The sequence below is a fragment of the Myripristis murdjan genome, chromosome 6 (assembly GCF_902150065.1).
Source record: "Myripristis murdjan chromosome 6, fMyrMur1.1, whole genome shotgun sequence".
Lineage (NCBI taxonomy): Eukaryota > Metazoa > Chordata > Actinopteri > Holocentriformes > Holocentridae > Myripristis > Myripristis murdjan.
In genome coordinates, this window is record NC_043985.1 from 9,796,489 (window position 1) to 9,823,898 (window position 27,410).

The 27,410-nt window shown below is 43.7% G+C and overlaps 1 protein-coding gene across 2 annotated transcripts; it reads left to right on the forward strand.

Moving 5' to 3' along the window:
- Positions 1-1,305: 1,305 nt before the first annotated feature.
- Positions 1,306-24,524, forward strand: chka (choline kinase alpha). 2 transcript variants are annotated; one of them, XM_030052754.1, is made up of 12 exons: positions 1,306-1,804; positions 2,477-2,585; positions 5,522-5,575; positions 11,280-11,393; positions 12,367-12,500; positions 14,050-14,154; positions 14,457-14,515; positions 14,626-14,713; positions 18,538-18,646; positions 19,190-19,296; positions 19,391-19,472; positions 20,767-24,524. In XM_030052754.1, the coding sequence occupies exons 1-12, from the start codon at positions 1,572-1,574 to the stop codon at positions 20,824-20,826; spliced, it is 1,254 nt and encodes a 417-aa protein (XP_029908614.1). In that variant the 5' UTR covers positions 1,306-1,571; the 3' UTR covers positions 20,827-24,524. The 2 variants fall into 2 exon arrangements, with proteins under 2 accessions (XP_029908614.1, XP_029908615.1); XM_030052755.1 differs by lacking the exon at positions 5,522-5,575.
- Positions 24,525-27,410: the final 2,886 nt, after the last annotated feature.

Consider the following 27,410-nt stretch of genomic DNA (forward strand, 5'->3'; position numbering starts at 1 on the left):
ACATGGCATCTGTCACATTCCTGATCACATTCCGTAGCGTTGCAGTCGATTTCTATTCGATTCTGTTCTATTGATATTTCCACACTTTGCATGTACAGCTTATTTCAGCTCAGTGAGATTTCTGTCAGTCTGTCCTGAAAAGTCATTTTGTGCCAGAATACAGGCTCTCTCTCTCTCTCTCTCTCTCTCTCTCTCTCTCTCTCTCTCTCTCTCTCTCTCTCTCTCTCTCTCTCTCTCTCTCTCTGCGTGTGCGTGAGTGCGTGTGTATGTGTGTGTGTGTGTGTGTGTGTGTGTGTGTTGGGTGGGGGGGCTCCTAGGATTTTTAGGCCAGTGTAGTGAGCTCGGTTTGACTATGGAAGTGTTCTTCTTTATGGCAGCAGTAACTATGGCTACAGCACCGTACAGCTGTGTATATATGGTGCATATAGGAATAGATATGCTCAGTTTCTTATTTCTGTATTTATTGTTGTCACATTTTGCAGGATTAATTCGCAGTTATTGTTGTTTTATTTACAAATGTCTTTGGCACATATTTTTTTATTTCTGATTTTTTTCTATCTCACATTTAAATTTCCCCTCGGGGATCAATAAAGTATATCTGATTTTGATTTTGGTGGTGATTCTGTAAACCATGCTTCATCAGGTTCGGACTTCACTTTCAGCCAAAACATTTCGTGCGCCTTCAGGGACCCTGCGGATATTCTTTAGCATTTAGATTATTTTTTAGCAAAGTTCCTCTAGCCCGGGTGTGCTGGCACATGACAAAAGACCGTGTGAATGCACTAAACTGTTGTCACCGTTTGAGCAGCGCCACTGCTGATACCTGGAACAGCAGCGATGTTCAAAAGGGTTCACATCCGCGAGTTTTACATAACGTTTGTATACCAAGCAAACACTCAGCCTGCGTCTGCAAACAACACAGGCCTGAGTGTGTGTGTGTGTGTGTGTGTGTGTGTGTGTGTGTGTGTGTGTGTGTGTGTGTGTGTGTGTGTGTGTGAAGAACAAGTAATAACAAGCAATAGTAACAATATAAACAATAATCACATCAAGAGTTCACATTTTGTTTACAGGGTTAATTGTTTATTTGCATTCGTGTGCCATTCAAATAAAAAGTCTTACATTCCTGGCAGCACCTGAAGGCAACAGCAGGTTTGTTTTGGTTCCCGTTGGGCTGTGTCTGAGGCAGCCAATGGGGGAGAGAGAGCGAGTGCGCGGACCCGTGACGCAGCATCGGCCCCGCCCTCCGCCGCTCCTCCCTGTATACATGCGCTCTCCTCTCGTTTGATTCATTCGCTGCCAGTCAGCAGCCGTACGCGTCTCAGTCCCGCAGCTCTGCCCCGCAGCTCAGCCCCGCAGCCCAGCCCCGCATAATAAACAGAGTCAGAGCAAACCTCATCTGTGTGTTCTGCGTTAATCCGCTCTGAGATCCAGAGAAACGACACAGAGGAGCAGACATCAGCTCAGTCAAGGGGCGTCCAGGCGATTTGATTTGCTTTTTTCCTTTCTTTCTTTTTTCTTAGGTTTATTTTATTTTATTTTATTTTATTTTATTTTTTAAATCTAAATACAAAATGAAAACCAAATTCATCAACGGGGTGTCCTCGTCCCCCTCCATGTCCTTGGGTCTGCTGGTGACCGAAAACGCCCTGCAGGTCCAGCCCGACGCGGAGGAGGACTGTAAGCTGATGCGGCCCGAGCAGCCCGACCCAGACACCAAGCGCAAGGCTTTCCTGTGGTGCAGGGAGTTCCTGCACGGCGCCTGGAAGAGCGTGTCCGAGGAACATTTCCACATCACCATCATCAGGTAGGCAGCAGCCCGGCCTCGGCCCCCACCCACACGGCATCACACACCGTGATCCAGACAGGCCTGCTGCTATGTGGCTTCACTGAGAATAAATTACGGGGTCTGACATGAGATTATAAACCCACATAGGCTGATTTTTTTTTCTGATGTTTGAATGTATATTGCTGCCTGTTCAGTTTGATGTAGGCAAATCAAAGAGAAAAAAGGAGAGATGGAAAAAAGATGTATCTGGATATGTAGCCTAGATCAGTATTAAATATAACTTCTCCAAAACGGGGCTGCCATTGTAATATTTTGATATCGTCATCCTCTCTGGTTAGACAGTGCACAGAGAGGAGATGACACCACAGCTCTAACAGTGACTTGTTAAAGGGAATCCTCCAGTGAGCCTGTGGCAAGGTGTGGCAGCAGCCTTCCTTAACCTGATAGAATTCACATTGTACTGTGTAGTTTTTTTTTATCATCAGGATGAAAAGGCAAAAATCCTCCTCTTAGGAATAAAACCCACATCAGAGGAACATGTAGGACCGCTGTGACCTGGAGGTTGATAGCGGTCGTGTTGTGGTGGCAGATGACATAAGATGCAGGGTTTTGTTAAAGGCAAAGTCCATGTTAAAGGAATGACTCCTCTCATATCTGTGGACCTTAACCCCCACTCCATCTCTGCTGCAGGGGGGGTCTGAGCAACAAGCTTTTCCTGTGCAGCCTCCCTGACAGCCTGGACAGTGTCGGGGACGAGCCCCGGAGCATCCTGCTGCGCCTCTATGGGGCCATCCTACAGGTGGGAGGACACGCTCTCAAACATCTGACTATAGGATATGATGTAATTTCTACAAAAATCCTGTTTCCTTCCCTTGCCAAGGCAGCATATAAGTAAAGGTATTCAGGGTTTAGGTGTTAACTATTAAAATGATGCAGCTTATAGCCTTATGCAGGACAGAGTGATTCTGTACAACACACACATTCAGAAATCACAAAAAAAATTCAAACACTGGTCATTTATTTTAAAGGGATAGTTCACCCATTTTGAAAAAAAAAATTCTATATTATTTAATTTGTCCCCCAGCTGTTCTGTAGGACAGTAGTGGTGCTGGATACTGGCTAGATGCTCCAAATGCTAACTGTTAGCCTCCTGCCATTGAGCTGGACTTCCCCCCGGCTAACACTCTTAGAAATGATAACCTTAATCCACTAATTGTTAAATAAACAAGGTTTGAGTTGGATGGTGTGTGGCAAAAAATTGTTATTTTTGCCCTCAAACTAACAGGAAAAATACAGTTATAAATTGGGATTAATGTGGTTATTTTTTAATTATGTTAGCTGGGGGGAAGTCCAGCTCAGTGGCAGGAGGCTAACAATTTGGAGCATTTGGAGCATCCAGCAAGTATTCAGCACCACTACTGTCCTACAGAACAGCAGGAAGGGAAAATAATATCATGTTTTTCATAATGGGTGAACAATCCCTTTAAATGTTTTGCTGATGTTTGGAATATTCCCCATATCACAGTGATGAGTCATATACCTGGGTTGAAAGTTCACTTAATTATTCACCTGCTCGGGTAACAACAACAACAAGAACAACAACAACAGAGAGTCAGTGAGTGCAGCTGTGATGTGACAGTGCCTCCACCACACATTCTTGTGTGTGTGTTTAAGTGTATGCTGTGTGCGCGTGTGCAGATCATATGCTTATGCGAGTGTATGCCTGCATGTATTGCCTTTATGTGTGTGTGTGTGTGCGTGAGCGTGTGTGTGTGCGTGAGTGTGTGTGTGTGTGCATGTTCGCCATTGTTGTGCGCGGTGATGTACCTCCATGGCTGTACAGCATGTGTTCTTTGCCGTAGGCTTCCCAAAGGAGCGTGCCTTGAGCGCTCTTGTTCCCTGGTGAGCCCACCAAACAAACACGGTACAGTATGAGATTTCTGAAATCTCAGCCCTACTACAGAGACGTAACACACTCATGTAGGACAACTCATCCCACGGTGCTGAGAGGACACAGTGTGGAGGGGGAAAAATAAGAAAAAGGGCTGTAACACCTGTCATGTCTGTCTTTTTTTTTCCTTGTCTCAACTTGTGGATTGTGATTCTTTAAAGGACCGTCCCAGTGATTCTGCATGTTTGGCCTAATATCTACAAAATGCATAAACTCCATGTTTCTGCTTGAGAACTCCACTATCATTTCTCCTCCCTTTTGTCCAGACATTGGATTCCATTCATTCCACTACAAATTTAAAAACTGAGATTATATGTTGTGAAATCTTTAGTGCCCCTGCATGATTTGTTAGTTGCTCCGTAAAATGTGGGTACATTGTAGTTAACAGGCCAAACATTCAAAATCACTGGTACACTCCTTTAAACAACATCTTGAACAAGTGAACAAATCGTGCAATCTGCAGGGTTTTCCCACTTGAACAGATAAAAAGACCAAAACAACAACGTGAGCGGTCACTGCGTTCGGCTCGCTGTTGCTCCACAGGCTGTGCATAAGAATGCAGATAAAGAATTTTGGTGCTGCCCTGTAGTGGAAACACAGAGATAGAGGCGTTTCTTTATCTCCTGAGGTGACGTGGCTTGTGTGTCCAGGGTTCATGATCCCAGCCACCTGGGTCCAGACACATTCTGCACTATTGCTAATGAGACCAATGACAGCGCTTTAGTCAGTGTCAGAGGCCAGAGTCGATTGATTTCAGTCAGAAAACAAACATCAAGTGTTTTTCAGTTCAAGGACTTCACAACATTTTCACAACACTCCCAAAATCAGTTTATTCCAATCGTCAGAATCGGCAGAAGCAGGCGTTTCTTAGTTTGAGGTGTCATTTCTAGCACCTACTGTCCGTCTGATCCACCACAAAGCGACGAGAGAAAGACAAGCCTCAAAAAACAAAAGCAAAGACACAGATATGGACCATTATTTACGCTCCGACTCCAGTACACCATATCCCAGGACGCTTAATGCATTCTTGGCTCTAAAAATTGTCATTTGCGGCCACTAAGTGATTCAGTAGTAACCGCCAGTTCGACGAGTCCTGCATGTCTTATTAAGTATTAACTGAAGTCTGTGTAATTGCTAATGGATGTATGAGCGGTTAGCTTTTATTGCCAGGGATGTCTGATAGAGCACAAGCACTGCAGACCTCACCAAGGTAACTGCCATCTCTCTCCGCCAGGCCGCAACAGAAATGAGTGATGTCTAATCAAAAAGCTAATATGATTAAGGAACCCGGAGATGTTATAGTCGCATGGGGTTTGTCCTCATGGACCAATGATTTAACGAACCTTAAAATGCGCTGGACGCAGTGTTCCTTAGCAATGAAGCTATGCGAATAGTCGGAAAGTGAACCAATGCGGTGATTAAATGTATAAATCTTTTTTTCCTCTGTGAAAATGTGCAGCGAGAGGAGTTGTGAGTTTGAATTTTGAGACATCGTAAGGATAAAACGTGTTTATGAGCTCGTCCTCAGGGATGATAATTGTTATCTGTGTCCTCTCTGCCCTGTTTCTCTGCTCTCTCCTTCCTGCTGTGGCGTTATGCAGATAGTCGGGACATGGTGGATAGTCTGACAAGTCTTCTGCACTGTCATGTCCTACAGATGTGGTGTGTGTTTGAACTCATACTGTACTGTCTCTGCAGCGCACATGGTTAGGTTTTGATGTCATGCTCATGGACGGCTTCACATGTATTCATGGATAGTTCTTTCCTTTTTCTTTTGTTGATAGATGTCCTGTAATAAAGGGGATTCCAGACAGTCAAACAAAGAAAATCACTTCCAAGTAAGTAACTGACGGTGCCACCATGTGTTTTTGCCCAGAGAGTCACCAGATCCACCCAGCACAGCTCTCACCATCTCATGTGTCAGACCCCCTGATGTCTGAATATGTTCTGTTGTCCTTCATCAAAACTGTCCTGTTACTCATGTTGAACTCTCTGTCCATAAGAGTTTCATTGTGATCCGGCCAAATTATGTGAACTCCCGTGGCAGCAGCAAAATCACAGGAACTGTTGAATCTTCTTCCCACGCTCGGGTTTGAACTTCAGTTCAGAACAGAGTTTACCGCCCGCCTCCACCTTCAAACCTCTAACGCACCAGGACCGCGCAAAGATTGAGTCTAGAAATACTATAACTATTGATGTACTTCAGTAGAGGCAGTTAATTCATTAAACAAACCAGATTACAGTACTCTGAGCTTAACTGAGGGATGAGGGTTTGTGAAGAAGCATCGAAATGATCTGAAAAGATTTAGAAGACGAATCAAAGCAATGTCTCATTTGAGGGATTATTTGTGATTATTATGGTCAGAGAGTCACTGCTGATGAGCAGAATCACTACTAACATCCAGTGGCCCAGAAATACTTTTACCCCCCATCTCATCATGTGATCGCGGTCCTTCAGCTTCAGTGAGTCACTCTAATGAGGGTGACTCACCGGCCCTCGTCATGTGACCGAGCAGAGGTCATCAATCAGCTGTTGTTAGCCTCTTGGCATCTTTCCTGCGGAGCTGAAGAATGGTATTAAATGTCCTGGGCACTGACTTGGCATCAGCTTTCCTAGATCTAAATCCAGCCTTTATGTGGTAGAGAGGGAAATGCAAAACTGATCCCATGTCAGTGTCTTTGGATCACCTCAGTTCACCACCTCTAACCACGATCATGGTAAATCCTATTTGGATTAATCCCTTAACTTAACATGCTTAAGATCAGCCAGACTGTCTGCTGTCTGACTCTTAGGTCTGTAGCCTCCACACAGATATTAGGTCAGCTCATTCAGGTCCTTATCATATTTGTCCTTGAAATGTGGGTTGAAATGTCAGACATCCTTGAATTTGGCCAGTCTGATAAACTCGACCTCAGATGGGCTTATTGACACACATCACAGGGGAGATAAGTGTTGAGCTGCAGCTGGGAGGCAGTTCGCTCTGCAGCTGCTGCAGCTCCTGAAGGCGACTCGCTGCAGCCCGTATCTCAGGCTGACGTATAATGATTCAGCCTCAAACTGTCATCAGATGGTTAGATGGGATGTGGATGCAGATCCTAGATCAGCCCTCTCTGATTGGCACTCACTGTTATTCATGTTTTGAGTGCAAACCCCGACTATCAGAGGGGTGACTGTTAAAGGTTCAGTGTGTAGCAACCATAAACATCAGTATATTCATGTAAAATTAATAGTGACATCTCAGTACAGCTGCTGTAAAACAATGTCACCGTCTCATACTAGTGTGATTATTAGTGTTCTCCAAATTAAGACCATATTTCCCAGCAACCTTGTTGCTGCCAGTCCCACCTCCCCCTCCATGAAGAGGATAAACAGGTTCAAAGGGATTTTTCTGTCACCCTTTCACTGCTGCTACCATCTGCCACCGCTACAAACTCTCCGTGCTCCAGCAGATTTCCTGCCAAATTCAACGTGTTGACCGCAGTGTCGAGGCCAGGGGGCTGACCCTCCATGTCTCCGAAACGCACATGGCAGGCCAGGAATACTTAAATGAAAATTAAATTAAATCAGTATATCATTAGCCTGTTAGCATGTGGATGGATACATGATTCTTGCTGTTCACCGTAACTTCTCGCTGCTGTCATCACCACAGCCATGCCTGTAGGTCTTCAGAGGACGTGGCCCGATGGCTTCACAGGTCAAACCGAAATGAGCTTAGGATGTCAGCCGGCTGTGCAGGGTTAACACGGCCGTGGTTCAAGTTGAAAAGCTAGACTGGCAGGTAGCATTGACAGATGTATTTTTTAAATGCACCAGTCAACAGAAGTGTAAATTCATGATGAATCTGAAATACAAAGTGTTTATTTGCTTTTTAACAATATCTACATGGTTTTATTTGCTCTTTTCCATTTCCTGCACCTGAAGGGCCTGGTGCATCAGGGCCCACGTGCTTTCCTTTGACAGGAAGTGGAAACTCAAATAGTATATACTGAGCCTTGACATAGGAAGTGTCTCTTTCCTGTGAAAAAACATTTCCAACATTTCCAAACTGAGATTGATGCAATTCTTGAAGGTCTGCATGGAGGGCTAGTTTAGCAGCTATTACGTGTTGATAATTAACTTTGAAAGGGGGTGAGACTTGGCTAGGAGAGCGAGCCAACTCAAACAAACCTCCCAAATGAGTGTGGCATTTAAAATAGGCCATCGGAAATGAAATGGAGGTTAGTGGAGGACTGGAGGGCAGCTGGTCAGTCGATATGGGACCAACAGGGTGGCATGCACGGGACGCTGCCCCAACCTGCATGAAGCAGTGTGCTCGCATAGCTCACCCATAGTTGGCAGTGTATGTGTGTATGTGCCGGAGCTTAGACTGTAAGATGCATAGATGGAATGCTGGCTTGAGACGCCTTGGTCAGGAATTTTAATAGTTTTTTCATGTTTTAGTTGGGAATAGGACTTGGTTTGGAGAAGGTACATTCACTCACTGAATGATCCTCATGCAAAACTAAATGCAGCTGAGTAAAAGCATTGGCATGCACCCGTTTAGCCTTGCCATGAGGGCTGAATTTAGAACGGCCCAGTCCACAAAAGCGCAGTCATCATTGTTATGGCTGGCATTGTTCTGAATGGAGGTAATAGGTTAACGCGCCGTGTCATTTGTATAATCTGTAGCCTTTGTCTTTGAGCTGCTGAGACTATCACAGGTTTGGTAAGACGATCACTTTGACAGAGATCACGTACCAACTTCATCCCCTGGTACTCGTCTGATCCTGTTTTGTCGACTTGGCACATGCGATATGTAGGTCACAGCATGCTGCCATACACTCTGAATGTAGGCTGGACACTCTATATGTTTGTGCCAATGTAATCATAGTATTGTAATCAAGATGCGGTCCCGGTGAACCTCGGTGCCAGTGACCGTGTGGGTTCTGAGTGTGTAGTTTACACAAGCTGCAGCTGGCCGCGGGCCTGCAGGCGGGCAGTATGTGTGTCAAGATGATTATGGTAATGGGGATAATTCATGGTGGAGATTTGAAACCATGTGTGGTCAGCACTCTGCAGATAAGGTATTACATAACATGGGAGTGTGTTCTCTGAGCATGTAACCACAGAATTAAACACAATGTGCTGCATGTTGTTCATTGCATTGACATAATTTTGCACTTTACCAATACCAATACTGATTATTAGTAATCCAGAACACCAGTAGCCGATTTTTAGGGCTGATGTTTATTTGCATCATTATTATATAAATATTATAAATAAAAAAATATTACATAAATTATTATATAAACTAGAAAATTGCAGTGTCAAAATTTATAGCAATAATCGTATTAGAAACATTGCAAAAAAGAAAAAAAAAAAAACAGTCACAAGAAAAAAAATGGCAGAAAAAAATCTTAAATTTGAAGGAAAACAAATAAGAAGAAAAATACATTTGCCATGATTAAAATCATATATTTAAGAGCCGGATCGAGAATGCCAGATCAGATTTATTGTGTTCAAATGTCTGTGAAAGGCATCTGTGTTCAAATCTGTTTAGACTTCCTTTCATAAGGATTTAAATCCAGCAAAAGTGAAATGAAGCTTGTGGCCCTTCTGGCCTTAAAGCAGATAAGAGCAACATCTCCTGTAAAACTATATTTAAAACCAGTGAAAAGGGAAATAAAAATTTGTCATCATATTAAGGGAAACAACAGTCCACCCACTCACTTTGGTTTCACTTTCCTGAAGACAGAGAGGAGGTGGTTTTTCTGAGTGGCCATCACGTAAATCAAAATCATGATACCAAATCACAGTCCTGGTGTGGCTCAGATGCTCACTGCGTGCACAAGAGCAGGTGTCGAGCCCCTGAGCTCAGTCCGATCAGAGCGGGGTGTCGCGGTGGAATATGATTACAGGTGACAAAGCATTCACTTTCATTGACTTTCTTTTTAACACTCAAGTGAATACTGAGTTGGCATTCACAAATGCCGCCGTTGCATCTCGGTGCACCTCACTTCATTTCCAGGTCAAACTGCCAGCTCTGGCCAGCCGAGCTCCACTGCAGGCGATCTAAAGGAAAAGCCTCGACTGTCTGTGTGCTGCTGCAGCCCGTTTACACACCACAGACGGGCCCTCAGATAATGACATTTTGTGGCAAGTTGGCTACAAGTTGCCTTTGTCGCCTCAGATTCTTACATTGAATCAGCGTTGACTTGTCACATGTGTTGTAATATTCCCTGATAACCAGTGAAAGCTGAATGCTGACAGTGTAGTTATACTCAGCTTTATCTCAGCTGGCATGTGGACACCAGAGTTGGCGGTCTGCAGTCTGTCCTGAGGGGAGAGGTCGAGTTGCAGTACGGTTGTTTTCAGAACTACACTCTTAACTTGTTTTTTAATGTGCAGCGTCTAGGAGGTCACAAAGCGGGCAGTATTGTTTCCTTTGAGCTGCTTTCCTGCTGGACGAGCAGCGTGAAGCACATTCCCTGGCTCCACGCCAGAGGACTCAGTCCAGATCCAGCTCTCTGCCTCTCGGAGCTTATATATCTTAAGTGTTATTTACCTCAGATAAGACAGGAACACGTCAGTAACATGCACAGTGGTCTGATGCTTTGAAGCTGCTTTTTACTGCAGTCATTTAGACAGCTCTTTGGCTCCGCCCACTGCGGTTTATCCAGCAGTTTGACATATTTTATTTAGCTCTCTGCACAAAATTTATTTATTCTGTTCCTTATTGTTACTACTACTACTACTACTTAAACAAGACTTCACATTTTCCTATTATATACATATATATATATATATATATATATATATATATATATATATATATGGAATTTTCTTTAAAAGGTTCAATAAAACGTGTACAAACATGTATAAAGATAAAACATGTTAAAGTGAAGGCCGGCCTCCTGGGCTCCTGCTGCCAGGTTTGTCAAATAAGCCTCTGACAGAATAAGAAGCAGAGCCAGTCACCTCATCATTACCTGACCAGTGATCCCAGTCGTGTCTGTCCAGCCGACCAGTCAGCCCAGTCTGCTGCGTGTTATCAAGCCTCTATAGAAATCAGTAGAAGCAGAGCGTAAACTCTCTCCCCAGGCTCCTGGTCTCGTGTTTGGAGTTTTAATGTCCCCCTGTAACCTTGGATCCCTGTGGAGCTGCAGGATTTGTGTGTGTTTGTGTGAAGGAGGCAGTTGAGCCGCTCACACAGTGACTGGCCAGCTCCGCCTGCAAATCACAATCCACCTCTTGTGTTTCTCTTGCCACAGGCAAACCCAACTAACCCTAACCACCAGCATTTCTTCTCATCCTCCTCTTCTTCCTCCTCCTCCCCTCCCTTGTCTGGATTTCCACTTTGACTGAATGTGTTTGATGAAGGAAATGTCTTCCTCTGTCAGAGCAGATCTCACCCCCCCCTCCATGTTTTCAAACGTTCACCTTTTCTCATTCTCACTGTAACTCACAGCACTGCTGGGTGGTGGTGACGGGACTGCAGCTGGAAATGCTGCACTGTCAAAGTTTTCATCTGTGTGTGTGTATGTGTGTGTGTGTGTTTCCAGGGGGCAGAGGCCATGGTGCTGGAGAGTGTGATGTTTGCCATTTTGGCGGAGAGGGAGTTAGGACCCAAACTCTACGGGATTTTCCCTCAAGGCCGACTGGAGCAGTACGTCCCTGTGAGTCACCATGTTCTTTGTTGCTGTTGTCGGTGTGTACATGTGTGTGTTTTTGTACATGTGTTGGTTTACTTGTATTACTACATGGTTAATGCAGATATGAACTCGGGTTAGTTTAGGTACAGATAGCTGTTATGTGGGACAGTGGTGGTGCTGTCCTCCAACATGTGTTCAGTAAAGAAGACAGATGAAAACAAACTTGGTGAGTCCTCCTCTGCCTCTGTGGTCGCTGCTGCTGCTCTGGCGTGGAGGGATACAGGAAGTGCCCAAGTTACCGGATCTCTCTGGATGTTGATAACAGGGAAAATACAGTTATAAACAGTAATCCGAGGGAACTGTCATCTGTGAGCACTTAGTAATCGTATGTGCATTTTATTTGTCACCCATGAAGTGATGTTAACCTTCTTGGAGTGGATTAAGGCCTTTAATTTGAAGAATGTTCAAGTATCCAGCAGCACCACTGTCCTGCAGAATGGGTGAACTGTCCCTTTAAGAAAAGAGGACTTTTCAGGGATGTGGCTCATGCTGACTGTGGAAAAGGGTCATTTTCAGGCTAGTTAGGGGTTAGCTTCAGGGTCAGGATGTGAATGGGCTGAAGGTAGGACCAAGTTAGGCATGCAGCACCAAGACTGTGGGAATAACTGATGCAGTGCAGTGTGTGTGTGTGTGTGTGTGTGTGTGTGCGTGTGTGTCCATGTGTGTGACGTTCTGTTCACTGATGCACAGCTGATTGATGTTCAGGAGAAATGACTAAACCATAAAACATGTGCTCTTCTGGGACTGATGTGATGTGTTATGCAATGAGAGGAGCATCACCTGCAGCAGGACTGAGCCAGGCTCTCTGGTCCAGCTCTCATCTGTTTCACACTGAAATCAATCCTTTGTGTAGCAACTGAACACTGTGGTTTTGATTTAAAAAAAAATCAGTGCTGTTGAATGATGGAAATCACCTGTGCACGTGTTGAAACGACAGAGCCGTAAGCTGGACACCTGTGAGCTGAGTGACCCCAGCATCTCGGCCGAGGTCGCCGAGAAGATGGCCAAGTTCCACGGCATGAGGATGCCCTTCAACAAGGAGCCAAAATGGTTGTTTGGAACCATGGACAAGTTAGTCATTTAAACTCTTTTCTTTTCTCTTCTTTTCTTTTGGGAAAGCCCATCTCCTTTGTCGTCGGGCTGCTGTCGATTCAAAATATAATTGTACATTACGTGGAGTTCAAAACGAGAGCAAGACTAGATTGTAATTCTTAAAAGCTTAAAGCTTTTTGTCAGTTTGGGATTCTCAGATAAAAGCTAATGTCAAGGCTAGCTTGTTATTGACAGGGACCATCATGCAGTTCTGTCTGCACCGTGTTACAGTCTTGATTTTCACCTGTTGACAGTGTTTGCTTTGCACAGTGTGAGGCAGCAGCCGTCCTCTGGCCTCTCTCTCTCTCTGACCTTCCCTGAAGGTACAACCAACAGTTTATCACTGCTGCCAGTCGCCTGTTTGTTGGAAAAGTTTTCTGAATGCTGGAACAGGAAGAGGCAGCAGATGAGAACCATGAGCATGAGATGAGCTTGTGTGGCTTCTGACTGGGATTTCAACAGCAAATAATAGGATACAAGAAAGAAAAAAGAGCATATAAATACCAACAGTGCAAAAATCAAACATAACATAACTGAAAATTACAACACCGGAATACACTGAATAAAAATATGACTGTCAAGAAACATTTCAATATTACACAAATGAAAATTTAAGTCAACAAACAAGGAGGTCATGTATTTTTTTCCTGCTTGGAGAATCAGCTGCTGGGCTCAGTGACGAGCTCTCCGGTCAAGCTGATTAATGAAAGTTATGCCACTTCACGGCAACAGTGTGTGAGCCCTTTGGCCCACATGTGATCACTGAGTCACCAGGTGTGAATGCAGGGCACAGTCCCCCCTCCCCCAGCGCCCGGGTCTCCATGGGGTGACCTGGCCTGCGTGGCGTGGTGACTCAGAAACAGCACTATCTTATCTGAGTGACATGCAGTTTGTTTTATGAGCTGCAGTAACGGTTTTGTCACATACATGCGTGGCATTGTTTCTGTTCCCCTGACATGAGCGCGTGCATGGTGATCGATCCAAACAGAGCCGGAGTCACACCGCAGATCAGGACTGCAGCTTGTTTTTGTCCCGACGTGGTTTAATTTAGTTGTGCTTCTGTGAAGGGATCTCTGTTTATGTGCGTCTGTGGCTGGATTGTATTCAGATGACATCATTGCAGGCTGGATTGACCGTCTAAGTGGTTTTGCTGTTTAGCAGCGACAGAGCCTTTTCACAGCAGCCATTTTGAAATGAAATAGCAGGGTAAACACAGGTTTTATTCATGACAGTAACTCCTGCTCTGGTCCAACAGAGCCAGGTTCCTGCTGCTGTTCTTGCTGCCTCACTGGAAAAACTCTGCTTCACTTCAATGGAACTAAACCTGTGTATCAGTATTTTACATCTCATCTACCTGTAAACAAACTAAAGCTAGCTTAATTAACTTGTTTGCTAATGGCCAGCTTACTGCTGCATGAAGACAGTGTGTTGTTGTTTTCCAGTCAGTGCACAAAGCCACATAAAGCCTAAATGATGAGGCCAAAGTGTCTGACTCAGCCTCTCTCTCTCTCTCTCTCTCTCTCTCCAGGTACCTGAGCCAAGTCATGAGGCTCAACTTCACCAGAGACTCTCACCTGCGTCGCTTCAACCGCCTGCTCAGCTACAACTTACCTCACGAGATGGATACGCTCAAGTATGCACGCACACACACACAGAATTAACACGTCAACACATGCATGCAAAGCTGCATACCGAGGCTCTGTGATGCTGTTTACCTTGGATAACAGTGATTTCACGAGTTCAGCTTCCTTGATAATATTCAGAATGTAATGTTTGTGAATGCTGTCATGCAGAATGTTCATTCATATTTACAGGGATATTTGCGATCTTTATATGCAGATGACCATGTTGACTTTATCTGAAAAAACAGTAGGAGCAGTCATCCCCAGTTGATTTTCCTGAGTTGTGATGGTTTGTGTGTGTGTGTGTGTGCAGGTCTCTGCTGGAGGCCACCCATTCCCCTGTCGTCTTCTGCCACAACGACTGTCAGGAAGGTAAGACCCGGGACACGCCGTCTTTCTAAGTCCTTTGTGTGCTGTCATAATGAATAAAGTTAATTTGTCCCTTTTTTCTTTTAATTTCTCCCATTTTGTGCCGTTTCCAGGCAACATCCTGCTGCTGAAGGGCCAGCAGAGCTCCGACAAGGAGAAGCTGATGCTCATCGACTTTGAATACAGCAGCTACAATTACCGGTGAGTTGGTGATGTTCAGCTGAAATACAAAACTACATGTAGACTATATGGCCAGCTGGGACCAGCAATGATGAAGTTAATCTAGGATTAGCGCTAATTAGAGTCTAGCAAAGCCAGGTTTAAAATGAGGAAATCCACATTTTAAGGTACCAAATGTAAGTAAAATATAACATAACATATAACAGAAATACGTGTAAACATATGTGTTTTCTGAAACCTATAAAAAGACAGACCATTTAAAAGAGAAAGAGAAAATGTTAATCTGTAGCCTCAAACTGACCAAGGTTTGTCCAAACGGACGGAGCAGAACGGTCAGATTACAGAAAACAGAAGACAACAGTGCTAGAAAAAGAGAGACTGGCAGAGTAAATGTGCCTTCAGTTTTTTCCAAGGAACCTGATCATTTTTTTAAAATCCATCTAAAAACGGCAGCCATTCGAAAGTGTAAGTTTGAAGTGAGGAGTTTAATATTTTGGTGCAACAGGATTCAATTTAGAGTAAAGAGTAAAGTGAGATTTAAAATTGAACTCGTCTCAATTTTAAACCAGTTTTAAAGTTTTGTGCAATAGAATATAATGGTCAGCCATTATTTGACCTGGTTTAAAAATTAACCTGCTGGCACAGCCCGCCTCTGTCAGTGTTCCTGTCTCCTACACTGTTACCTCAAATCTCCTTCAGCCGGCTCACCATCCTTCCTCTGCACTTTTCATCTGCTTATCTGAGCATCTGAGCAGAGTGGGACGGTGGAGCCCGGCCAGTTCTTTTCCTCCCGGCTAATCTTGGCCCTGCAGTCAGAGAAGAGAGAGGCACCGGGACAAACAAATGCTGAGAGGGCTGCAGACTCACACACACACACACACACAGACTAACCTAGATACTGAGCCAGCAAGGAAGTAGAATGAGCAGGAGAAACCACTGGAGCCCAGCTTGTGGCTCTCTTCCATCCAGATTTGCTTTCCTGGCATTCATAATTCATAGCCCCTCCCTCTGATGAAATATTCACTGCAGCTGTTATGTAAGTGTTATTTGCAGGCCAGAGGGGACATGAGGCGGTCTGATCCTGACCCGTCAATGCTTTTCATGCACAGTACGGCTGAACAGTATGCTGAAAAAATCATAGTGCAATTGTGATTTGGTTAACAGATATAATTATAATTCAGAATTATATTTTCATTGAAGAGGTATTAAAGTGATGATGATGTGATTTTTGCTGATGTGTGTAAACATGTGTTCTTGCATCTGGAGAATACAGTTTGTAGGCCAGAGTGTCTCTGTAGGACCATATTCATTCATTTACATTTTTGCACACAATTTGTCTTCATTAATAATTACAGTTCTTGTGATTTGGATGCTGCACTTGACCATATTGTGATTTCAATAATATTTTGATTAATTTTTCATCCCTAATAAACAGGAGAGTTCCATGCATTTCCTCCATAGTCTTGCCAAAGATCAAATAGAATAGAACAGAATACAATAGAATAGAGTTGACTAGAACAGAATAGAGCAGAATAAAATAGAAAGTGGATGTAATTCTGTTGAACAGCTAAAAAAAGCAGGTATTGTCTGCACTCAGCAAAATCAACCCCCCCACCCCCCACCACCCCACCCCCGTCTGTGTGTGTGTGTGTGTGTGTGTGTGTGTGTGTGTGAATTCCTGGGTGGCGCAATAATGACAAACAGCATAGTTCACACTGACCTTGGGTCAGCTGGCCAAGTATGTGTGGGTGTGTGGGTGTGTGTGTGTGTGTGTGTGTGTGTGTGAATCCTTGAGTAGGTCGTTTTCGGGAAGCAGTGTAGTGCACATTGGCCTTGCTTCAGAGTCAATTCCCTGGCAGCCCAGCTCTCTCTGACCAAGCTCTCTCCGTCTCTCTTTCACACACACACACACACACACACACACACACGCACCCACCCACACACACACACACACACACACATACAAACACAGCCTCTCTCCCAGCCCCCCGCAGTTCCCTTCAGTGTTTGTCTCCTAGCACGGCCCCTTAAGTCTCCTCACGTGGTACACAGCAAGCACGTGTTCCCCAGTGTACCAATAACATACTGTCTGCCTACAGCCTACACATCATTTGAGCATAGCCATGCATGTATAGGGACAACACCCACAGTCAAGGATGTGCACACACACAGACACAAGCACACACACATTTAACACACAGATTTCCTCTCTTATTCTCACTGACCGGCAGTGACAGAGCCAGCCGAGTTCACCTCAGTTTAGACTCCCAGGCTGCAGGACCTGCAGGTGTGGGAGGCTGTTTGTTGGAGGGGTCTGTCAGCTGCATGATAACAGCGTGGGAGTCATTGTGCAGCCAAGGATTTAAGACCTGTGGTCCGTTTGCTTATTCCTCATCCCTGCCAAAATTTCATAAAATCATAGATTATTGACTAAATCCACACAGGCGTGGTTTTCTGTCCTGGTCACAAATTTGGATCAGGGAGAAACTTGTCCTCAAGTCATTGTACCCAGGATGTTCATCCCATAATACTCATTAGTCTCTGTAGGCAGGTGGGATTCCTTCAAATGCAGCTCAAGGGCTGGTTCAGAAAAGCAGGGAGAAGCCTCCTCCTGAACAGGGTCTCATGTTCTCATATGAACAAAAACCCAAAATCACACTGAGGAAAATGTTCCAAAAGTACAGATAAACACAGATGGGCAGGGCATCAGCCCAAAGCCCAAATCAGATTGTTAAATTATTCCTTGATCAGGGCGGGGAAGGGATAATCTACAACGATTTCTTCTATCGAAAAATAACAGAATCATTACCTACACACACACACACACAGCAGCAAGGCCGTCTTTGGTGAAGCACATTAATTTAAAGTAACGAGTAGGAGGATGATGTTGTAGCTTGAAAACAGTCAGTTACTCCAAAATCACAGGCCACAAAATGCTTTAGCTGACCAATCAGAATCAAGTATTCAGCATAGCCACATAATGGTAAAGACATGATAGCCTATGCCTACCGTCATATCAGAAAGCTTTTCACTGCATGAGAGGAAAAAGACCTCTGTGACATAAAGATCACACGGCCTGATTTTGTCCGTCATTCACGTTTTTCCATTTGTCCAGAGAACTTCACAGTAACAGAAGTCCCTGTAGCCTGTCCGGAGTGCAGCAGTGTGTGTGTGTGTGTGTGTGTGTGTGTGTGTGTGTGTGTGTGTGTGAGCGGGAGGTGTCGCTTTAAGTGACTTCTCATCCTGTTGATGTTCTTTGTTTTCCTCCATGACCTTCCTCCCACTGGTGGTTGGCAGTCTGTGGTCTGCTGGTTCATGTCAGAGCCTGGAGGCCTGCAGGATAATCTGAGCAGGCATCAGGTCCCTCTGCTTGAGGACCGCTGTTAAAACCATGTAATGTGACCCAGTCTTATGTAATCCACTGAGCAAACACCGAGAGACCCTGTCAGCACACCAGGCTGAGCTCCCGCCCCCCAGCTGGGAAGTTCACATTGACCGAGGTTTCGATCACAGATCAACCAAATCGTTGGTGTTTTTATTAACCCTTCATGACAGTCACCTTCTCCTCATTGAACAAGTCTCTGTATCAGATCCACATGGTACGATTTCCCTCCCCATTTCAGCACTGTGTCGCCTGCACACCTTCACTCAGACAGCCATGATTATTTCTGTCACACACCTGCACATCACATCTGTCCAGCTCTTTTTTCACAGTCGCAGAATTCCCGTCTTCCCAGACCAAATAAATTACCAAACATCCCCCAACAGATACCGATAAACAACATTATCGTCAGCATAGAACATTTTTTAATGCCTAGTTTCTCTCTTGTTTCTTGACATTGCAGGGGATTTGACATTGGCAACCATTTCTGTGAATGGATGTACGACTACAGCTGTGACAAGTTCCCCTTCTTTAAAGTCGACGCTCAGAGCTTCCCGTCGAAGGGCCAGCAGGTGAGACCGGAGGGCAGGTTCAGTCTGCAGCTGACACTGAAACATAGCAGCCGGTTTAACTCTGCTGCTCACTGTCCTCCGTCCAAACTGACAGTCACTCTTTTTACCACCAGAGACTTTATTCAATAAACTGTCAACTCCCTGATGCTGACTGCATCCTCGTCATTTAATAGTTTATTATTATTATTATTATTATTATTATTGTTGTTGTTGTTGTTGTTGTTGTTATCATTATTATTAGCTGTGGCAGTCGTAGTTGTATTTTATATCTTTTTCATAATTTACTTTGTAGTTTTTGTGTATTTTTATTTATTCACTTTGGCTTTTAAATATATTTATCATTTATTATTATGCTATATTTATATATCCATGTTTTTGAAATTAATTAGTTGTAGCAGTGGTGATAATTTATTTTTATTCTTACTATTATGTTATTGTACTCATGTTTCGCAGTACTCACATGCCTAATACATATTGTATAGGCCCTGTCAGGCCAGTTAGCACAGTAAGAGCCCATAATAACATGATGGCATCCATCTGCAGCTGCACTTCATTGAAAGCTACCTGAGAGAGAGCGAGAGAGGGTTTGACAGCCTGAGTGACGACGACCAGATGAAACTGAAGGAGGAGCTGTACGTGGAGGTCAACAGGTACACACTGACTCAGCATATCATCTGATTAAAGCTGACAAAATACAATAATGAATGTAGCGGCAGTCAGGTTACATGGTGTTTTTGATTTTAGGTTCTCCTTGGCGTCCCACTTCTTCTGGGGTTTGTGGTCCATCATCCAGGCCCGGATCTCCACCATCGAGTTTGGATACCTGGTGAGCGCCGCTCGCCTCCCGAGTTACACATTGTGTTTGCTTGTTTATTAGCTGGATGGTGTTCTGCATGAGGATCACAGTAAAAACAGAGCACGCTCAGTTAGCTGCAGTAAGGTAGAGGTGGTTGATAGTTGAACCACTTGATTTTTCCTGTAAGATGATGAAATGTTAATTTTCAGTGTGTGTGAAGAAGAGTTCAGGTCACAGTGACTCCCAGCTGGACACACAGGGCAGGACAGGGGGAAGACTGGCGACCTTCATCACTTTTTCCAGTAGTTATTATATAACTCACTCCTGTTACTATAGTCATCACCCCTGAAAGTATTCAAACCCCTAAACCTTTGTGCATTGCTCATATTATATCATTCTCTGATTATGATTGTCATGCCATCAAAATAGGCTTATTATGCACTTACAGTGTGTTCTGAAGCCTCATGAGCACCATGTCAAGTTAGGTCTTATAAAGTCATGTTTGTTATTAGTTCCACTGTCCATGATTCATTTTCTGTTCTTACAACACAACTTAAAAAACACATGAAAAATATCACAAACACATATTCCATGATCAATGAATCACTAAATAAAAGTCTTAACTTTTAGTTGGGAATAGTCGGGGCATTTACCCATATAATGACTGTATTTGCTGCTCCCTTTGAGTGAAATTGCACCTCCAAGTTTGACCCGCCAGCTCCTTCCCAGTTTCGGGAACAAGCGCCTCACTGGGACTGATCTTCACACTCCTCCAGCCCTCCTGCTTGCTATTGATGGAAGGACTGCATCACTCCATAACATCTCTTGCGCTGTATGTTTGTCTGCGCACCTGGCCAGTGAAGCCAGTGCGTAGTGATACACAGACAAAGTAGTTCCAACAGTTAGCAAGCTAGAGGGCTGTAAAAGAGCTTGGAAAAACAGAGTTCTGGTGAGCCACATGTAGTTGAATCGAGGGCAGCGTGACTATTTGTAGATTCTTGAGGATGTTTCACTTCTCATCCAAGAGTCTGACCTGGAAAACCACACAGGTTAAAAAGGAAGGGGCTCCCCACCGCCCTGTCCGAGCTGAAAAAGCATCTTGGGTGAGAAGTGAATTGTCTTCCAAAATCTACAAACACCCCCGCTGACCTCCATGCAGCTCTCTGTGGAGAAGCTGTGGAGAGCCTACACAGACAGTCCTGCTGAAGAACTCATTCTGGCCACAGGGAAGGAGCTTACAGGTCAAACTTATGTATTTTGAGGATGAGTTTTTGATGTATTTTGTATGTGCAGTTTTTGACTCATATACTGGATTTCTTTCTAGGAGTATGCTCAGGCCAGATTTGATGCCTACTTCCAGCAGAAGAAGGTCTGGGGTGTCTAATGGAGATCAGAGGATTCAAATCCTGGATTGACAACACGTTCAGCCGACCGGCAACAAGTGATAGATTGACAAGAGTCCACACCCATGCTTTACCTAGACTCCCTGCTTTGGGAGGAGTTTCTGGCTGACTGCTGGAGTTGACCAAAGCCAAAACTTGATCTTCTGGCAAGGTGCTTTAAGTACATCCCACAATCCACTGCAGCTCAGAGTTTACAGCGATTAGCTCCCAGAGCCCCCACCCACAAAAAAAAAAAAAAAAAAAAAAAAAAAAAAAAATCAACCTTGACAGCTCTTTGCTTCTGCCTTGTTAAATCCATATCACTAACACAAGGGTGTAGATGTTGAGCTGGAGAGTGGATTTCAGTTCCGTGTAGATTACCATTTGGAAATGTTAACATTGCATCAATGTACACCAATCTATCATTCCCATATGGAAATGTACTGTGAGAGAGAACCAAAATGTGAACTTCTCTTGGTAGAGCCTTGCTTAGTGAGGCAGCCAGAAGCTAACTGCATATATTATATATAGATGTCAGTGTGCCAGTAACTTGGCCCAGTCTGATACTGGAGGGCTGACCTGTTGGCTTGCCGTGTCCCTGATCGACGTGCAGTCATGACTTGACCAGCAGGTCAGGTTGATGTCCGTGCACTTTGGTCAGTCATTGGATTTTCATTCAGTTGCTTCTATTTACATTCGTGTCAGACCTGGGGCAGTAGAAATATACTCAGTTTTATGTAGTCCTAATATCTGTGCAAGATCCTCTCAGCCGTCCTGTGAACACCATGCCCTGAGGTAGCTGCAGGCAGAGTCCTGTGTCGACACAGTTGTGGTGGGTTTATGATACGGAGCGTTGCACCATGACGTCACTGTGTGCTCTGTGCCTCTGGTCGCTCCAGACATGTTGTACATTTTAGCCAAAAAGGCATTCCAGCTGTGCTTTAGGAGACTGGGAAGTAAACTGCACCCACCCTGTAGGTTGCCAAGCTGACAAATGGTACCAGTGGAGCTAATGAACCACCTGTCTCGCTTTCACCCACACAGATACTTCAAACTTCAAACAGTACACAATGCAGCAGTAACAAAACTATAAAACTATAATACCCCCATTGAATTCTTTGATGATGACCCTGGTACTTTGGCTAAAGTACCAAGTTTCCTCATTATTATACCCATAATCCAGAATAGCACACACCTGGGTGTTATCATACAGTCATAAGTGCATAGTCATATAAGCGTTTGATTACATGGGCATTAAGAATTTTAGGACTTTTATCAGCTGCTGTCATGAAGAGATCTTTGGCCTGTTATGAAAGTGGCAACCAGAAATGTAAAACTCTCATTTTCATACTGCAGCCAATAAACTAATTAGAGCTAATTAGAGCCGAGCTCAACCAGAAACATCCAGTGAAGAGGTAAAATATCACCATGCTAAACAATGTAATAATAATAGAATAATACTGATTTGCCATTTGCTTTATGCTGCAGTGCTGGTTGCTGTGATGAAGCAATGCCAGGGGGCAGAAATCTCAGCACCTGGCTATGTGATTGAGTCCTTGGTCATGATCAGCAGCCCTGTCACTGCCTCAGATACATTATAGTCATTTTAGACTCTGGGACAGTCACAGTCTTACTGCCATTTTAACAAAGGGATTCAGTGACATGGTGTCATATAAAACCTTAAGAGTAGCTGTGCTGTGTGTGTCAGGCTGAGGCTGCTGCTCTGCTTCTAGGGCAGTTTATCCCAGTTCCACGTCCAGTGGAAAGCTTCATGAGTTATACTTCACCACACCAAAGCATAATAATACTCACATTTTGGTGAAAAAGTTAGTGCCAGGAACTTTGTTAATCAAAAAACAGCTTGTTGTGCTTGTTAGCATTTGGAAAGCTCGGTAGCGTAACAGTTTGCCCCTACAGTAATAACTCACATGACTCTATATGAACTATTAACAGTGATAACAAATCTTACCAAGGAAAAGGCTATTTAGTGCAATTATTTATGGGTCGCTAACCCTAACCTCTAGCTAAAATTCAAAATTAACATGAAAACAGCATAATTTTCATAGCCAATGGCATTGTTCCACACAGACAGCTCACTTTATTGCTAAGAAATATTTAGCCTCATTCAACACTTTTGTTCTCCACAAGATGGTATAACAAGCAGCAGGCAAAAAATACAGCCTGTACTGTGCTGTGTGTACTGTGTGTACTCTGAGAAGCTGTGTAGACTCTGAGGTGGACATGGGAGTCCACTGTTCTTCCCAGCCTCTCCACCAGTGCATGCTCCTCGTTTACCCCTCAGGCACCTGGATTTAGCAACGGAAACCACCAAAACTAGTGTGTGACTGTAAAGTCATGGCGTTTGTCATGAAGTGTACAGTAGGCATTACCTTCTTACCTCTTGTCAGTGAGATGGGAGACCATACAGTGTTGTACAGGGTGTACAGAGCTAAGGGAACCCAGATGGAGGCAGAACTGTGAAGCTAAATCAGATCACTGCAGCAGCTGTCTGATCCTAGGATCCTCATCCAGAGGCTGAATGTCTACTGCTGCACCTTTGATCAGAGGACGGAAACTATATATGTACTTGACTATTTTCATGTTTGAATATTATTAGCTGTATTTTTCATACAAGTGTATGTTGTTGTATGTTTCATTGTTATATTTCTTTTGGAATGTTTTTCATGTAGAAAATGTGACACTATGAAACCAGGGATGAACTAATAATGCGTCATGCATCTCTGCTGCTGCCGGCTGATAGGACGCTGGTATGGGTGCACGTTTCCCTCGGATTGGACTGGTGCTCAGTGCCAGTGTTTAAGGTTTAGCACTTGTAATGAATGGCAGCAGTGGAAAAGTGTTACTGGTGCATCCCTGTTGAGATAATAATCACTAGTCGAGTGCCATTTGAGCTGCCACTGGTTTTTCAGTATCACACAATGGCACTTCTGATGTCACGGTAGTTTACACATATTTTCCTTCTCCCTCCTCAAATGGAATGTTTTTATTTTTCTTTATAAAGATGTTTTGTCTTTCTTTGATGAAATACATCACTACATGCTACATGAAACTCCTTCGTTGTGATTTTTACATGGCATTGTGTAAAATGAGTCACTGATGGACAGCCATGACTCTCTAACTGCTGTACATTCCATAACCCAGTGTTCATGTGCTGACTATATGCCACTTGTTGTTACTTAGCTTCCATAGCATGTGTGTTGTGGACCAAAAAGAACTAAAATCTTAATCTAATTAGTTCTCTGCCCTCATGTTTTTGTGCTTTGATGCTATTTAAATTCACTAATGAAAATATAGAGGGTACATGCTATACAAAATCCAAACATAAGGAATGATGAACTTACTAATCACCCCAAATACCTTAGAGAATGTACACTATGTCAATGTAATACACTGTTATGTAATTATTTTGTAAAGAACATCCTACTATTAATCAATACTGTGACAGGACTCAACTATACTATCATGTGACTTACAATGTTAACCCTTGCTATCTATGCAGCTATACTGTATACACATATACTCTGAAAAATAATAATACTGTACAAAGACAAGGTAACTGAATTGGAAAAGGGGGAACTGCTTTGTGGATGCATTGTGCCACTGCAGCATAGAAAGGACCTCGGTTGTAAATGTACTTTTCTGCTTTGCACAAATAAAAAATAAACAGGAAACAGTTGAATGTGACTCCCTTTTTGATTTTTGAATGAAAAACCCAAACACACCACCTATACCCTGCCTAATGGTCATAAACCAGTAGACCTTGCTGTGCGCCACACCTGCAGCAGTCAGTCATACTCGTACACAGATGACCATGGCGGCCCACAGTGCCCTCCTGGCTGCAAATGAAACAGCTTCAGCGCACCATGAAAGGCAGACCAAACAGTCCAGGGTGCCTCATGAGGTGTCTTGCATGAAATAGGCCTTACTACTGAACCAATGAGAGGACCTTGTTCATTCTGCCACAAGCGAAAGTGATCCTGATCTGCACGTTACAGCAGCTTCAGCATCAGCTCTGCTGGCTGCTACCCAGACAGTGCAGCGCCCTGGGAGCACAAAAAGGGAGAGCCAGCTAACTGACAGACAAGTATGGACGCTCCTTCTTCCAGCACTGGTTATATTGCCTCGTACACAGTTATGGCCCTTCTGAGGTGCCGTACAAAGAGCCAGAGCAGGTTAGTGCACGACTGACACAAACTGGACTTTAGGATCAAGTCCCCGATGTTTAAACCTCCATAAACATTTGGTCTTCATTTTCCTTTTGTTTCGACCCTTTGATTTTTGATGTAATTTTTGCACCTGTAATTTTCTGTTGCACAATTTTTGATCAGATACTTCTGCTCTGTCTTTTTCTGTCATTACTTTTTTGCCCTGTTTATGGTGTTGTGATTCCTCTCATTTTAGCCCTGAACAGACAGTTTTTGAACACACACACCCAGCAAATAGCTTTTAGGTGCAGCATCAGCCCTTCCATCCTTCAATATGAGTTATTGCAATTAAGCAAATTTTATTAACCTGGGTCACTGGGACCTTACAAACATATTATTGATAATATTTTTGAACGAGTAACATTAGAACATTAGACTCACAAGTCACAGAACTGCAAGTCCAAGTCAAGCCCCGTGTTACAGATTGTCGAGTACAAGTCAAGTCTCAAGTCCAGATTTTTGTGACTCAAATGGGACAGGAGTCTGAGTCGGGGAAAACGTTTGGTGGTGCACCTTTAAGCATTAACCAGTCAGACGGAAACTGACTTCTGCTGCTGGGACAACCATAGAATCACTGAAACCTTCACCATTCTTACTCAACGATAACTATGAGTCTTTCACCTGCAATTAAGGAGATCCTTGAGGTGCATATCTGAACGCTCTATACATATTCACAAAGGCTGCTCATCGAGGTGACGGTCATTGATATGAGTGCGATGATGGAAAGCTGCAGCGAGAGCAGAAATGAGTCAGACTTGGCTTGACGCACTAGAGCTCCAGCTTTTGTCCACTGCCAACCGCACCAGCCGTGCAGAGCCAACAAGATCATTTCAGCCAACATCATGATTCTGCCAAAACCAGCGTCTATTCTTGTTGACCTACTGTCCGACACACGGTCAGTGGATTCTTTGTACTTTGACAGGACGGCTAGGTCAAATATTTGTAATTTCCAATGTGGAGGTTTGCTGTCCAGTCTTTTTTTTTTTTTTTTTTTTTTTTAGAAAAACCAGGACAATAAAAAGCAAATGTAATTCATGTCCCAAGTAAAAGTGCAGCCTTCAAGTTTTATTTTTGGATAATTAGAACTACCAGACATTAAAAAAGACACGCTCACTTGCGGAGCTTGCCTAGTTCGGCCTCCTTCGCCTTTTTGCAGTTTCATGATTCTGCGACAATTTGAAACGGACATATGAAACACATTACATATTGCGTAACTCATGAAAAAGTAGGGTGGATAAAACTTTTCCAATGTCTGCTTTACGTAATAGCTTGTAACATCTGCAGTGGAGTAAGCCAAACTGTCTCTCTGGAGGATTTATAACTCTGTACTTTTCCCAGCAAGGAAAATAGGCCAAATACGTTTACACTCAATAAGGGCTGGTCAGTGGCAATGCTGCTGCTGTCGAAACGGCTTGAGAAACTCTGTTTACAATCTCTCCACTACAGCCAACTGTGATGATGCAGTTAGTCAGCCAGTTTCATATCTAATCTTCTGCTGCTCTGATCTCTGATAATGAATATCTTAATGGCTCACCAATTGCTCTTTTTCAGGTTGTTATGGGTGCATTAACCGAGGGGAGTGGAAAATGCCACTGACCAAATTCTCACTGTTTGTACTTTACACACTGTCCTTAGTATACACTCGGCGAAGAAAAAACTGTCCTTGAGTCATCAAACACTTTGCTCATGTGGCATTTAAGACAAAAAGTGCCGTTACCACTGTCAGAGTCAGCTGTCGATGTGTTTGGGATATTTCTTACCATGAATTTATTGACATGTGGTGGTCGGACTGTTTATCTCTGTCCGTGGAGTCTGATGGGTGTAATGTTTCCATGTTTTTGTTTGTTTGTTTGTATGAATGAATTTGAACAAAACTTAAAAAATTTTTTATTGTGACTGGTTAACCCTTATATGGTATTCGTTTTTTTGTTACACAGGGAGTCCTGCTGGATCTGGTGAACCCATTGCAAATTGGCGCTTTTAATTCAACATAATCAAACCTTTTTTTGTTAAAATACTCAGCAGATTTTTACTTCATCCCAATTCCAAGTTATATAAACAATACATATGTTTGTTGTTTGTGAAAACGGTTCCCACAGACCTAAATACCTTATAAGGGTTTAAAGGGACACAGAACCGGGGTCGAGCAGCACAGATCTTGCGGTCTTGCCTCAGGCACCAGACACACAGAGGAAAGTCACCAGAGAGAAAGGCTGTGTGCTCCGTGCATTTCAGCGACAGGATCCATGCGCTCTCTCTGAGCGGGGAGGTGATGAAACAAGGCTGCACGAGCTGAAAAGGTGAAAATATTTATAAATATTTTATTTAAACTTTTGAGGAGAGGCAGTGTGGAGAAAGCA

What these genes read in the sequence shown, in the direction of transcription:
- chka (XM_030052754.1), top strand. Translation starts at nt 1,572, where the DNA reads ATGAAAACCAAATTCATCAACGGGGTGTCCTCGTCCCCCTCCATGTCC. An exon ending in TCTATGGGGCCATCCTACAG is followed by an intron (nt 2,586 to 5,521) that starts GTGGGAGGACAC and finishes TTTTGTTGATAG; the next exon opens with ATGTCCTGTAATAAAGGGGA. An exon ending in ACAAAGAAAATCACTTCCAA is followed by an intron (nt 5,576 to 11,279) that starts GTAAGTAACTGA and finishes GTGTGTTTCCAG; the next exon opens with GGGGCAGAGGCCATGGTGCT.